Below are 16,023 nucleotides of genomic sequence, written 5' to 3' on the forward strand. Positions count from 1 at the left end.
CAGTAATAGGGGGATTTTTCTTACACTGATTCTATTGAAGGAATTCAGAGCTGGAGTGTTTGCAAATTATGATTCTATATTGTTTACAGTATTGAGTTTGTAGGTTTTGGGGAATTATGTTCAGGATGTCTCTATATCCACAGCTAAGGAATAAAAGTGACAGATTTGTAACGGAGCATTGTCTGTGTCTGGTGGACAAAGACAAAAGCACTAATGAGTAACACAGGTACTGGAGATTCATGCTGGCGTCACAACAATTGTCACTCTTGGTGCTCCATCATTTTTATATTTGACAGTTAGGCAAATTGTGTTGACTTAATTTCATATCATTACATTCCAGGACAAATTTGAGCATGGTGTATATTAGAATTGAGGTTTATAGTCCTGTCTCTGGCTCACAAGTTTCGTTTCTAGCCACTCGCTGCTTCTCAGCAGTGAAAGGGCATCTGAAATAAATGAAATTTAGTGGTGGTTGTTTCTGATTTTGTTAATCCAGGATATTAACTTCTGCTCTTAGTTCTGTGATTGTTCTTGTTGATCAGACAGCATAATAGATGAATTTATGAGATTGCTCTGGCTGCTGAGAAAACATCTGTATTGCTGGCAACTTTGCTGACAGTTGCATTGCTGCTGTATGTACTGGAAACGGTGGTTAAATAAAAGGAGGATTGGCCCGGCTACTGCACGCCTTGTGTGTGGCCTCTACTTGATAATTTAATATAAGAGTTTGACACCCTTGAAAGCAGCCCCCAGTCACCCTTTTCAGCTTGTACCTGTCTGTGTGTTTCCTTTTTGTAGGTTTTTTTCCTATTACTTTTTTAACTCTACTGTAGAATAGAAAACATCCAAAAGATGAGAAACATAACTGATTGTCATAGGGTTATATGGAGAAGGAAGAGTGGGGTGAAATCGGACGTGATGCATGAGGCCTTTCCCTGTAATACTTTACATGAACAGTTCATTCCACAGCAGGTCTCCTTGTCCTGGTTTTATTAGAGTACCAGTATGAATATTTCAGGCAAGAATTTTATTTTGTTTAATTTTATGATCCTAAGACACAACATACAACCCTGCAAAACTGCAGATAAGTAAAAGAAAGCTCTTCCTGATCTTCCCCAGCGATGGATACTTGACGTAACAGTCTTGTAAACAGCAATCTAATCTGGGAAAAAAGTTGGGATCATCCTATACCAGGAGGAGAAAAAACCACCTCTATGGAATAAAAATAGGTACAAAGGGAGTTAGTGCAGAATAAGTGACTGCGTTTTCAATTCTCACCCTTGCTTTTGTTATACCAACTGCTCTCTGTAGGCAGGTTTAAGGGAAGGATAATTTTTTAAGGATGAAACTCAATTTTCAGAGGGGAATGGGATTTAACAGTACAACTATCATTACAGTTTGTGAGCTGCATGTAAAGATGTTGAGAGTTTTATGGCTTACATTTTTAATGCAGCTGTGTTTAAAATAAATGTCTTTTTTATATTCTGCTGCAACATCGGTTTTATATCATGTGGAACTAAACTATTTTACCTTCCATTTAGGCATATTCCTAGGTATCATTAAAAATAATATTTAAAGCCCGATCATGTGACAGAACGCCAGCTAAATGCACTGTTGGTTATAAGGCCGTTTCTTCAAACTACTTTATAGAAAAAGGACTATTGATTGTCATATGAACCTACGGATGCCACTAGTTTATACATTGCCTCTGCCCCCTTTTCACCCAGATTTCCATCCTTGTTTTCCCCAACAGAAAGGAGAGCCAAACTGCAGTATTCTGTCTCCAGAAACCACAGAGCAGCTGACCTTTGAGATTCCTCTGAATGATTCTGGCTCTGCTGGACTTGGTGTGAGCTTAAAAGGCAACAAATCTCGGGAGACCGGAGCCGATCTTGGGATTTTCATCAAATCCGTTATTCACGGAGGTGCCGCTTTTAAGGTATGGAAGAAACCCATCAGATAGCTGCTGTGTTACAGTGCTGATGTTTCCATGATGACTACTGAAGCTCATGTCATAAGCATTCTGGAAACAAATCCTTTTTGTCACTCGTTCCTTTAGGTGAGCTGCAAATCTACTCAGGTTTTGTACCAAGATTCTGGTGTCATGTCTGTTAGGGTTTACCACAAGGAAAGTGAATTTCTCTTTTTTAATTCAGAATATTGTTTGTTGTTGTAGTAGAAATTCAACTTGGCTGAGCCTGGCATCAGTTATGCAGAAGTTAACAATTGTTCCTGAGGTGGATTGAGTTGGTAAATGACAGGATTATGGATTGTTCTGCTCCCTCTAAGGACTATACAAGGAGTTTTGTACATTTTTATTATTAAGAAGTATTTGAATTATTTTCTAATCTCTAGGCAATCCATTGGCTGCATTCTTTTTCCCCACATAAAACTTGAAGAAGGTAACTTTCTTGAAATTAGAAACAAAGGTATTTCTTTTCGAGCTGCTATGTCTAACTGGTTTTGATCCATAATGTAAGTTGTTTTTCTTTTATTATCTCAGCAATTCCTTGCAGTTCTCTTTCCTGTAAAAACACCTTTTTAATTCAGCGTATGTAAATTCCTCAGCTGAGATCAACCTGCTGAGTAAGACAGTTCACAGCATTAAAACTTTCATGATCGTCTATTTACAACAGCTGGTAAATAGCAATAATCAAGGATTTAGCTTTGATGTGGATGTTTGATAGTTCCCTGTGTCTATCATTTACCTGTCCTAGTCCCAGAGTTATTAGAAAGCTGGGATGTTCTCCAGCGTGGCCAAGCCTGGTACCCGTGGTTCAGAACCCCAGCTGGGCTGTGTGACAAGTGAGGCTGCTCGCCCACTTGGTGTGCATCATAAAAGAGTTAAGGCATGATCGGCTAAATTAAGACGGGATAAACTCAATTTATGTGCCTGTGAGCTACAGAGTACGACCCATTTTACTGTGAAAATGAGGCTGCCCCCATTGCTTTCCCAGCTCTGTGTTCCCTGAGTAATTTTCCACACCAGTTGCAGTGACAGTGTGTATTGCCATGGATAAACTCCTGGTTCTGAACAGCCACGCTTGTGGAGCCACAGCGCAGCATTAGTGGGCTGACTGCCTCACTTGTCACATCATAAACACTAAGACAACCTTTTCTAGCTCTCCATGTTTACCACTCTCTGTTCTCTCATTGTTGCTCTCTCTAGAGCACTTAATTTTGGCTTGAGGGGTCTGCAGACTAATGAAGCGGGACTTCTGCGCTCACACCTGAGTAAATGGGCAACTGGCACAGTCACTGTGATGGGAGGGAGATTATTTTGTCCTGTGATAACATGTGGTCCTGTGACCCGTTCCCTATTCTACCTTCTTATAGCCCTTTCACCAATTGGAAGTGCTCGGTTACAGCTCTGAGTGTTGGCTCCAGAGCAGATGAGGCTCAAGCTTCAGCCAGAGCTGCTCAGGAATCTTTCCTATGTGTTTTATACAAGTACTCGCACAATGCAGTCGTTTGGTTCTTAAGAACCACAGTTTACTGTTGCATATATGTATGGAGAACCAGCCTTCTCCTGTCTGATGGCCTTTATATAGAACAAAACGTAATCAGTGAGTATTAACAATTAATAAAATCTCTTGTATCGTTGAAAAGCGTGCACACATTTGTGCATAAATATTTAAAGATGTCCTTGTCCTGATTTTAAATGTCTTCTTGTGGCAAGTTTTTAAGTAAAAAGCCTTTCTTTCCAGCTGGTGGTTGTCCAGAGCATTTTCCCATGCGATTCATTGCAACTCTGCTCACGAAACAGACTATTATGGATTTAGACATGTGCATTTGCTTTTCAGTGCACAAAGTTTTCTTGGGAAACTCTCAGAGGAGGAAATCATAATGCCCACTGACATCAGAATTCTCTCACTATTTCTCACTTCTGCATTCGGAGTTGAAAATTTGTTCAGATTTTGTGATATCAGGCTATTAAAAGGGGGAGCTTTAGCCCCTTGTCTGTGAAGTCACCACTTGTCTTCAAAAGACGACATAATACATTGAATACATTTGTTTCACTGCTGGAGTATATGCTCAGCCCTTCTAATGCTGAGTAAAGGTTTTGATAAATTAAATTTCTTTCCTGACTGTGTTTTTAGAATGAGATGCAGACAATTTTCATTGGTTATTGTAAACCGGTATTGGTCTGAACCAAATTCCAAAGAGAGTCCAATATTCTTAAGGTGTTTTTTTAAACACTAAAACATTAATCTAGCTGTAGTGTGTTACTTGCATTGTACGTGCTACAGTAAGACCTGGTGCTTATTTACCCCTCTTGCTACAAAACCAAACAAAAATGTCTTAGTGTTGTTAGTTGGTATTCTAACACTGTATCCTGCAGGAATAAAAACAGTTGCTTTTGCTGATTGAACCATTATGTCCCCTCTTACCACCTTATGTCATTTTTGAAGTGTCTATTTTTTATCATCCCTATGATAAAAAAGAGGTTACTAGAATACTTGATATTTGTAATCACGCAGAACCTTTCATGTGAAGAAAACGAACGTTTGACTCTGTTTAAATGCATCATCTTTCCCCATAACTTTAGGGATTTCAGCCTTGTTCATCTCAAGACATCCTGGCTCTTTCGCTTGCGATGCGTTCCTGATGATCAGGTATTTGCTGTGCACTGCAGTGCTAATGCAGCAGAGCTGTCAGTAGAAACGATGGGATATTTTCTACGTGTGCATTAGTTCAAATCAAACATGATGGAGCTTGGACCTCCTTGGGGCTTCTGTGTGCTGTGCTGTTGCAGCAAACATTGCTCGTTGTGTGCTGTGGATGGGGAAATTCCAATAAATGCCATCAAGGAATTCTTTCTGAGAGAACTGTTGTTGATGTGGTAAAGGAAATAACTAGGTATGCTTTGGTTAAAAAGATACGTCCATGAAGGACGCATTGTATATCCCTACTGTAAAAAGCATGAGAGTCTTGTGACTGAATGTGGTCGCCGTGTGGTGGAAGATTCTACTGCTTGCTATGAGTCTCTATGAAAAAAGCAACATTTTTTGCATAAGAAAGGGAGCAGTAACTTCAGCCTTTATTAGAATAGCTCACTTGCAGCTTCAGATACGGCATTTGAAGACTGCTGAAATACCAAATGCCGTTTTTCTCCTCAGAAGCCACAAAGAGCCCTACCTTTCGGAGATGAAAGAAACGTGTTAAAACAACATTGAGCTTGTTTTGAGCCAAGCAGATTGTCTTGCAGTTAAGGCTTCTAAACCAGGCCCTAACACCAGTGGTGTGAAAATCTGTGTTTGGAAAACGAAGTTGGGATTTTCATATTGTTGTTGTTTTCTTCAGTCTTTAAAATAGCAAAAGGTTTTCCTGTGAAGTAACTTCTACCTGCCTTGTACTGGTGACTTAGCAAGCGGAGTTGATCAGCACGTATAAAGCACGCACGTGTTTTTTAATCTGATCGCATTTGAAGTGCTGACTTCAAGTTGTACTTTGCATTTATGTGGAGCATGTAAAAGAGTGGAAAGAAGAAAGACGAATCAAAAGAAGTTCTTTAAGAACAGATATTATTAAAATATGAATAAATACAAAGTCTCATACAAAAGGATTACAAGGCAAATTAAAAATCAGGCCAATTCTGAGCTAAGGCTGTAATGATTCCTTTAAAAATATGCATTGTCTTCAGGACAGTTGCATAGTCAACAGATGTAGTTGTGCCAATATGTATTTGACAGTGTATTTGGATATACGTTAGTAAGAAGCTTTAACGGATATTTATACATCTCTGTTTGTCGACAGAAAGGAAAATAAGCAATTTAAGCACCTGTGGGACCATAGGAGGAGAACATGAGGACCTGTAAAATTTTCAGTCTTACAGAAACTCAAAAAAATAAAACCTTTTCTCCTCAAACTCCTGTTGCTGTGAATGGCTCCATTCATTTCAGCAAATTTTGATAGAACACAAAGGAATTGCAACATGTGCAAATAATAAAACTTGCTGTTCAGCAACATTAACTCGTCTCTCCCTAAACTTCGGCATGTGCGATGGCATCATTTTGGACGTAGAGAAAGGGTGGGATTAACCTATTGGCTTTGGCTGTACGTAAATTTTTGTTGGCATGAAATATTCAGCAGCGAGGTGGGAGAGGTTTCAGGATCTTTTCCGAATAGCGTTGCTGTTTCTTATCCTTCTATTCCCATACCTCCCCAGAAAAGTTCTCTGTCTTTTCCTTTTCCTTCACTGACTCTTCTCCCAATTCTATCTTTTTGTCTTACTATCAGATAGATTTTCACCAAGCATTGCATTTCTAGGCAAGTTTTTCTTCTGCTTTCTTCTCTGTACTTCAGTTTCTTACTCTTAGTCTTCTTTCTTTGAGGTCTGATGCCAGCCTGATAACTGTGAACGTGACAACTCATGTCTCTTAATTAAATAGACCTTATTTTCTCCTTAAAGAGAGAAAAGTTCATTGCACATGCTTTGATGAAAAGAAATAGGACCCCTAAATCACAAACAAGCATCCACAACTTTATCGCACCCACAATGTCAGTTAACCTTGGCAATGAAACTGAATTATTTTTTTCAAAGCACAGGCTACTTGCTCTGGCTCAGCCCTAATTTTCTTATTGGCAGCAGGTTTGGATGTTAAAACACATGGATGGCATTAATTATAATCAGGATGCTGAAGGCTTAATGACCATTCTGAACTGACAACACTATCGCATATGGTGGCATGGTAATTGTGACAAGATAGACACTAGTGAGGCTGTTAAGACAAATTTTTTGGAGCTGTTTCTTACCAGATTAATAGCAGATGATAATGCATGGAAAATATGTTGCAGTACTCCCCTGCAGTTGCACTGCAAATGCTAACAGCTATGCTGTGGGTCCTTTTAACTAACAGAAAGTTCCTTTGCCTGTTTTCTTTTTAGAACTGACACAAATTAAACTGTACATGCAAGAAAAACAGCAGTATGTGTGTGTATGCTTCTGTGTTTGTAGTCGCCCTATGAACTTTTCCTCAAATGTAATAAATAGAGGAAAAAAAATGGCCTGTTAACAGACGCACAGATTTTTTTCTTTTTAAAGATGGTACTATATGGTCTCTTGTTTCTTAAATTTTAGAAAGCAATGTCTAATTGTCTGCATCTTGCTTTCCTGTATGTAATACCTCTGGTTAATAATTCTTGATTATTTTTTTGAAGGAAAAATATTGTGTTTTTATTTTTTGCTTGTAGGATGGTCGTTTGCGAGTGAATGATCAGCTCGTTGCAGTAAATGGGGAGTCACTCCTGGGCAAATCAAACCACGAGGCGATGGAAACGCTGAGGCGGTCCATGTCCATGGAGGGGAACATTCGGGGGAGGATCCAGCTGGTCGTTCTGCGAAGACTAGAGATGCAGCCAGAGGTGAAGCAGCACGTGTATTTATTAGATATATGTCTTTCCAGTCCCGGTCTTTTTACATAAAAGAGATGGTAACTAAAGCCTTGGTCACAGAGACCGGGCAGAACAAGTTCTTCCCAGAGTTGGGATTCACACGGTGTTAATGGTTGATATCTCCTGGTCCTGCTGTTGCTGTTTAGACCAGACTAAAAGTTGTATCTCATTTTAATTTGACAAATATTAGAACAAAAGCAGATGTGGTCCCAAAAAGTGTTACCTTAGGATCAAGGCATTCATGTGGTTTGGACCGTTTGCTGTCTCTTCAAGGCAATAACTGGGTTATAGATTATTTGAATTCTTCTGATTTTATTTGATGTCATGATGTTAATGTCTTAGTGTGACTTGGATTTTACTTCACTCTTGTTTTTTCCATTTTGTTAGTACTTCAGGTTGGATTTCGGAGTAGATAAAAATAAAACTTGCTTAAGTACAGTAACAAAATAAGAGAAGAAAGACATTTTAACGCTTATGTTTTCAAGACCTCATATAAATTGATATTTGCCTAATCACCTCTCATTTTGAAAAGGGTTGTTTTTGTGATATCTCTTGCTCCCTCTCATTTCTACATGCATGCACATACGCACACTCTTTCTTCATCTTTACACAGATAATATGTATGGATATATACTGCTGTCCTTATTACTCACCCCAGTTTTAATTTTGACCCTTGAGTAAATATTTTAATAGTTTTTCAACATCTGTACCATTCCTTAGAATAAAAATACATACAAGTGGATTTGCAGTATAAAAGGTTGTAGTAAATCCCATTACAGAATTCCAGATGATTTCAAGCTTCTTATGTAATAAGCATTGCTGGAACATTTTAAAATGTTAAGAGCAATCATGTTTGTGAGTGTATTTCCATAAAATATCAGAGGTGGGGAGAGAAAGCTGGTATCTTCTAGTATAATTAACTCTTCATATTTTCCTGATAGTTTTCTATTTGATTTACTACTGGCATTGATTGATTGAGAAACAGATTGAGAAGTTTATTACTTTCCAAACACTTTGCTCTAACTGTGTTGGGAGGAGACTTTGCAAAAGCCTCACTGATGTCAGTTGTCCCAGGAATATATAAAAAACAGGTATTCATTAGCAGTTCTGGATTATGTTAGAGGACAAGACATTTTTGCTTTCCTTTTCTATGTGACATAGCATTAGGCTGTAAGGAAGAGCGATAAAGTATATGTTGAATTTATTGCATGCTCTAGTGATATTAGAAAGATAGCTCGCCTTCAAATAAAACTGACTCCTGCAAGTTTTCTTCAATTAACAAAAGCCAAAATTTAAAACCAAAACAAAACCAACAACTTCTGATCAAACATCAGATTGACCTAATAAAAGTATGAGTCTGCTTTCTACGGGTAGATGTATAGTTTTGTATATTACCCAGATGTATGAAAGAGGTAAATAATCTTGACTCATACCCTATAAAGAATGCATAATGAGGTCTTGATTGAATCAAATGCATTTTAGACAGGAATTAATTTTTATAGGGTAGTCGTTAGGTTCGATTGTAATTCCATTTGAGTCTGGAGACCATCGCAGAAACGGGTTGTTGCCCATTCCTTCCTTTCCCCAAAGCAGATTCCCCAGTGCTGCGTCTCAGCCTGGGAGAAGGAGAATACGTTTCGAAATGCATTATTGTTTTTATTACTCGGGACACTAATGGAGGTCTGCCATGACAGCTGTGTTTTATAAGCTGAATACTCTAATTAAGCTGGTTACTGATCAATTGTTGGGATATTGATTGTGTCATTTCTCAAAGAACTGGGAAAGCAGATTTGTTGTTGCTGTTAATTTAAGGCTCCCTATCACACCGGGTGCAAGTCTCCAATGGAGCAGTAGTTGGGATGTTCCAAGGCTCAATGTTTAGCAGTATCTGTGAGAAAGTACTAAGTGTGGACCTTGCAACATATGGAATCTTAAATAAACTGAAGAATTTCCAGTTATGAGAAGAAATGTAATTGTCAGTGGCTGTGTGGTGCGTGTGTTTCTGTACAGAGGTTCAAAATAGCCTCTTGGAATGGTTCCTGCTGCACTTACAGAATATTTTTCACTTTTTTTGTTGTTGTTATTTTATTTTTATTATTATTAAACTTGAAAGGCAGGTTGCCAGGTGATGAAACACGCTGTTCTTTCTTACGCACTGGTTTGCAGGCAATCACTTGCCAGTGCATTAAGCCTCTTGCATAATTTTACAAATGAATTATATGGGGTAGATACGTGCATTTCTTCTGTAGATGCAACTATGAAATTTAAGGAATGGTATATTTCACATAACATTTGCTGGCATAACAAACATGCACTTTAAAAATAGAAGCTAGTTGGAGAGCCCTTCAAAAATCAGATGTAAAATCACAGAAACTATAAAGGTTGTTTTGAAAACTAGCCATAATATTCCCCTGTGTGGGTTTTCTAATTTCCTAGAATAACAAGCACAGAAACATTTTTTCTGGGTCTGTCCCAGTTTTAGAGACTGTGATATTACTATTATTATTATTTTTTTTTTTTTTCCTGCGTTTTTCTTTTGGGAAACTGCTCAGGAGAATAAATGGGGCGACACGGCACGTGCTGGGGGAGGAGAAACGTCTGCAAAGAGGAGCTGCCTGGAGGTGTGACAGGGTTTGTTTAGCTGCTAGCCACAAGACCTGCGCTGGGAGTTTGCTGTAACTCCTTCCTTGCAAAACTGCGCTAGCGTGTGATCGGCAGAACATATGCACCGAGTCGCTGAGCGAAGGGAACCAGCTGGCTGGCAGAAAAATACCATTGGCATGGCCCGTGTTCGTGTGTTGACAGTGTCACAAGCTGCCCTCCCAGATGGAGAATTTGAATGAAGCCAGTTGTAGGTCATAAAAAAAAAAAAAACCAAGTTGTCTTTTTTGGGCATCGTTCTTGATGATTGTTTTTGCTTAGATATTGTCTTATTTCATGGTCAGCAAAAACTCTCAAGTTTCTAATTTGAAAGGAAGCGATGCACAGCGAACACGTTACATTACACTGTATTTGTGCAGTGTCTGTAGTGATGGCTGGACGTATAATTGTTTTGTTCCAATGCGTGGTTCTGTTTTTCCCTTAGGAACGCTCTGACCAGGGAGTCTTTCAAAAATCAGCCTTTGACGGGAGTCATAACTTGGCAGCTGCTTCCCGACGCAATGACACTATTCCTCCGCAGTTTGTAACTCAGGAAAGAATCAAAGGTAATCTCTAGATATCCTTCTTTGTACTGAAAGAAGGTACTTTGTGGTTTTGATTTAAAAATCCACAACCGCTAGAAAAGCAGTTAATTAGAGTAAGTGCGCACTGTGTTACTTTGAGGCTTGAAAATCCAGCGAGGGTGGGAGAGCTGACTCACAAGTTGTGAATTAGATTCCTGGCACAAGTTCCAGTTTGAGTAACAGTTTCTAGCTCGCTGCCCCAACACGTAAGGTTGGATAAAAAACAAATGATGAGTGCAAAATATATGTTGTCAAAATGTTTATTTTCTATATATCTTTAATGAGCACAGTGATTTTTGCATTGGATTCTTAGATTATGTCCTAGATTATTTTAAACTAATTCATACAAAAGCATTGTATTCATAAAGTATAGTTGCTTATTTTAGGCTTCAAGGTAAAATCTGTTGAAACGTTAGAAATGTGCCCTTAATTTACAAATTGGAATCATATTAATGAACTCAGTAAATGTAATTAGGTAGTCATGGACATCGGACAGAGAAAACCTACATGTATGAGCATATGCAAGCAAATAAGAGCTTTTAAGACCACTTGCTTTCCTGTTGTCTTTCATTTCTGATGGCAGACAGTAATATGTCCCATTTTCCCCTGACTCAGCAAGGTACTAGTTATTTGCAAAGTTTAAGTATTTGGGATGGTCTTGACCCCTGTCCTTCTAACTGTGCTCTTATCCTTCAAGCCAAGCACGTACTTAAATACCTTCCAGTATTTTCTTCAATGTAGTTGGATTATTCAGGGTTTTTCCCACTTCCCCAGACAACTGTGGAATCTGAGTGGCCTGCAAAAAGTGATTTCCTAGGCTGCTGTGGTGATCGTGTGAGCTACTTTTAACCAAAACCAAAGAGCTCATATCGGTAAAGCTCAGGAGAAACACCCATATAATTTAGGGATAAATAATTTGTGTTGACTTCAATGTTTAGACAGTGTGACTCCAGGCAAAGAATTAAATAAAGACTCAAGCCTTGGAAATATTCAAAGGTCAGATCCTTTTGTTTAGATCTACTTTGTATTTTTCTTATATGGAATTTAGGCTGATTCTGTAGATACAGGAGAAAAGGGTCATCCTTGGAGCTGTAGAGTTAGTAATTCCCAAAGGATCAGAAAGCAAATATCTTTTAACAATTCCTTCAAAAACATGCAAGCATGTCTGGAGACATTGAACATTCACACAGGTGAATGGTGACAGGTAACTTGTCACTTAAAGTTCAAAACATGTGGAAGAGCCATACTTTCAGATAAGGATTCCCAACTTGCCATTAAAGAAAGATGAGAATAAGAAGACATTATAGCAAAAAGAAGTGGTGGGATGTGGAGAGGGTGCTCCGAGTGCTGCTGCTGTCGGGGTTTGGCCTGGCTGGGCCTTTCCAGCCATGGCCTGGCCAGAGTAGCTTGGAGTTGGAGTCAGTGGGCAACAGATGATGGAGATATTTCTAGTGCTTACCAGAAGTGTCATTGTATTGAGATTTCTGTTAGAGATTCCGTATGTGATGAGTCAAATGTCAGTGTTTTTAATGCAGAATTGCACAGGCCATTTCAGCAGCGAGCAGGGTGTCTGCAGGGAGGCTCCCATCTGGAATTGTCATGGTGAAAGACACTTCGGCTTGCAGTAGTCCTGCCCATTGTAGAAATATTTCTCTAATTTTGAAGTCATAGTGTTATTGTTGAGCACATTCTGCTTTCACAGAATGTCAGGGATTGGAAGGGACCTCAAAAGCCCATCCAGTCCAATCCCCCCGCTGGAGCAGGAACACACAGATGTTTCCATACGGGCCTCTCATTGGTTCACCTTGTAAAATTTTATCCTCAGTCCTTCAAGGCATCTGTAAAGGCAAAATGCTCCACCTGTACAGTCCTCATTTAACCTCCGTTAGGAGGTTAGGATTACGTGTCTGTTTAGGAGTGTGATTTCGACATGGTGAACTTGTTGTGACAGGCAGGAACAGTCCCTTGTTCAGTGCACCTGATGGTGCACTATCTACATCTTGGATGTAGAAATCTGGATAGCACATTTTTACTAAGGATAATAAGAGATTTTTAACATAACACAGAATCTAATGTAAGAATTTAATGACAGGAGCTGTATTAAATGTCACTTTCTCAATTAATGTTTTCCAATAAGTTATTTCCAGTACCATTTACTGCTCTTACCAATAAAATTATTATAAAAGCTCAGCAAAAATACACTGAAGCTTGGCGTCCTAATATTACTGTCTGTTTTAAGAGTCTTCTTTATTATACATGAGCAGGAGAAACTAATGTCTGGGGAAAAAGTGCTTATAGCCAAAACATTACATTTTGTCTTGCCTGTGGATATTTAAATAAAGGGGGAGGGGATGATGATCCACTATTGCAATGCCAGTGTTTGTTCTATTTTTGCATGAATATTACTTGCTGCCTTCAGGTCCTCACTTCTTTTGCTGCCAAGCTGTTGCACAGATTCAGTGTTTTTTAGAACATCCTCTTTGAGAAACGATACTTCAGCGCCAGCAGCTTTACATTTCTGGTGTTGAAAGATTGCTGGAATGTGTTTCATTAGTGGTTCTTATATATTTCTTATAACCCTACGTTATATATGGTTATAGGGGAAATGCTGTCATCTTTCTAGTTAAATCGGAGAATAATCATAAGCTCTACTACCACAGGCTGCCGAGTCTTCGTGGGTGTACAAGCGTCTCTGTTTTCATGCATGTGTGATAATGTTGAGATAGAGAACGAAGAAGTGAAATTTTAAGTTAATGTTTAAATTTTGCTTGTAAACATTACGTGTATCTTACAAACAGACTCAACTCTTTGTTCTGCTAAACTGTTTAATATCTGTATTTTGTTTAGTGGCTTAGCTGCTCCTCTGATCACTCTGGATCTGTTAAGATCATTTCCTGAGGTCTTGACCAGCCAGCGACTGCCTCTTGGGTTAAATGCTCTCACTCTTTGCTGCTGCTCTCATTTTACTGGGAGCTGTAGTCACTTGTGATTATTTCTGGTTCACTCAGGAAGTCTGACTTTTTCTCTATGTACCATTTGTGTGCTGCAAGAAAAACCCGAGTGACCAAACAGCCACCAAACAGCCTTTGCGAAATGACGTATCGGTTACTGGGATTTGTAATGATATGACTACATAATGTGTTCAGTCTCTCCAGCTATGGCAAACGGAGGCTGCTCAGAGAGGGTGAGGCATAGTGTAGGGTGTGGTGTGATTTCTTCTTTTTTCTTTTAATAAAATTTTTTATTTTTTCTTCCATGAGGCATCTGTTTCCTGCTTTGGGTAGCAAGTGGTTTAGAGATTTTGTAAATCAGAGGTTCTGTCTGTACTCTTGTGTCATTGACACCTCTCTAAGTTCAGTCCATTTCTTGATTTGATTTTTTTTTTTTTAAAGGTTCCCAAAAGATGCTCATGGCAAGGAGTTCAATTATTTAATTGTGCAGAAAAGAATACTGATTTTTGTTTGTTGCAACTATCAAGTTACACTATGTGCCTTCTGGTTCCTGTGTATGTGACAGTCAGTGAGAGCTTCTTCTACACTTTATGCATACAATTCATAGCCTCCTCTTGTGTCCCCTTTTATTGCTTCTAATTCTAAACCAAAGAATCCTAGTCTGTGTTCCTTGTAAAGAAGTTGCTACGTGTGTCCAACTACCCTTTCCACCTTTTCAATGTGTTTCTGAGTGACATTACATCCTCTTTCAGATGGGAAGAAGGAAACCTTAAGGACTAGGCACACCGTTAACTCTGAGTTCTAGTTTGACTGTTTGGATTGTTCTTAAGGCTCCAGCTGTCTGTTTGCTCTTGACTTCACTAAAGATACATTCAAATAATTCCAGTGCACTTCTGTTGTCTTCTGTTCCCTTTTTGCTCCTTGTCTTTTTCCTGTCCTTAAATTGCAAGCTGCAGGACTGTGATCATAATGCAAAAAGCCATTGTGCATATGTAGGTAGCAAACCTGTTTTCTGCATCAGACCGGTAATCTGTATTTATGGTCTTATTAGAACTTTTCTCCTCATCTACTCACCTTCACTTTCTTCTGATGACATTCTCACTGCTCCTGAGATCCAGGGTTTGAACTATTTCTTATCTTTCTGACCTTTAGGAGCCAATAGGAGTTTTATAGCATTCTTGAGCTCATAGTGGAGTTTCGTTGGGGTTATTTGTTTGTTTGTTTGCATTTAGGGAACTATCTCAGTGCTCTTACCTAATAAACATAATCTGTTGCTGTCTGGCTTGATCCCCTCCCTGTAAACAGTTTTTCTTTCGAGTTAGATTAGTACTTTTCATGCAGGATTCTGCAAAAAGACTAGAGATGTTGAGTGCAACAGAACAGCTCACATGGAAGTATTGTATGTCAGTATTGTTAAATCACTTGTCTGCCCATTGAAACCTAAGAATTATTAAGTGTCCACATTTCCTCTTAAGCTTTGGAGGGGTGAAGACGTCCTACAATGAAAAATATAGGGACTTCTTTTATAAGATTAGACCTTGAGATTAAGGGGTGAAATTACAAGATGATAATGAACTGACCTACGGCAGGCACAGCAGTCATATTAAATACTGCAGGTATGTAGGTGTTGTTGCTTAGCAAACCACTGAATGGTTTAATTGAGTAGTTCATGTTTTTCTTGGTCCCAAGTAATTTTCTGGTGCGAGCTGAATGCCTTTTGTAAGGTAAAAGAAGGGATGTTTGAAAATGAAGACTGTAATTTAGAAATGCATCTTTCTTCTCTTGCCATGGGATGACAGAAAAGCTTCTTCTTCTGAACTCTTTGCTCAGAATGTGGTTCTGTTCTGCACAGGAAAGGTGGTAAATGCCCCCATCAACGGGGATGAAAGCGTGAACCTAACAGTCAGTTAGGATGCAGCTATGTAGAAATGAAAATCCACTCACATGGAGTAATTTGTGCCTTGCACTCAACTTCACTATAAGCACAAAGTTTCCCTATATTTACCTTTAATTATGCATGTGCAAATCTGAAAATCAGCTCTTCAGGAAATCCCAAGGGGCATATTTTCTGCTTGGTGTGATTTTAATTCTAGTTTAGTTAGTTTAGGGATTTGAATAATTTGTGACTCACTTCAGGATCACTTGAGGCCTTCCAGTCCGGTCATTGATCAGTGAACTGGTGTAATGTACTTGTTTCTGTGGCTTATTTAACCCCTTTGTAAATTTGATTTCAGAGTTGCCAGTGTCTGATCGTGGCAATGGTGAGAATGAAACCCCTCCACCTCTCCCACCACATCCCAGTGAGGATCTGCTGAATGAGGATTATAATAATAGGTTGGACTTCAGCTTTTCTTAATAGTTACAGTCCTGATCGTTTGTGAGTGGTTGTGATAGTAGTTCCAATTGATTTTTAAATCATTTTTATTTTGTAAAAAATTGTACCACTGTTTTTG

The 16,023-nt window shown here is 38.9% G+C and overlaps 1 protein-coding gene across 2 annotated transcripts in view; it reads left to right on the forward strand.

Moving 5' to 3' along the window:
* PARD3B (par-3 family cell polarity regulator beta) overlaps positions 1–16,023 on the forward strand; it is a 358,048-nt gene that overhangs the window by 171,975 nt on the left and 170,050 nt on the right. For both annotated transcript variants that reach the window (XM_082056631.1, XM_082056632.1), the window contains exons 11-14: positions 1,754–1,939; positions 7,195–7,365; positions 10,481–10,601; positions 15,805–15,904. In XM_082056631.1, the coding sequence (XP_081912757.1) occupies positions 1,754–1,939; positions 7,195–7,365; positions 10,481–10,601; positions 15,805–15,904 (578 nt within the window). The remainder of the gene's footprint in view (positions 1–1,753; positions 1,940–7,194; positions 7,366–10,480; positions 10,602–15,804; positions 15,905–16,023) is intronic.

The sequence above is a fragment of the Streptopelia decaocto genome, assembly GCF_964273445.1.
Source record: "Streptopelia decaocto genome assembly, chromosome: 6".
NCBI lineage: Eukaryota > Metazoa > Chordata > Aves > Columbiformes > Columbidae > Streptopelia > Streptopelia decaocto.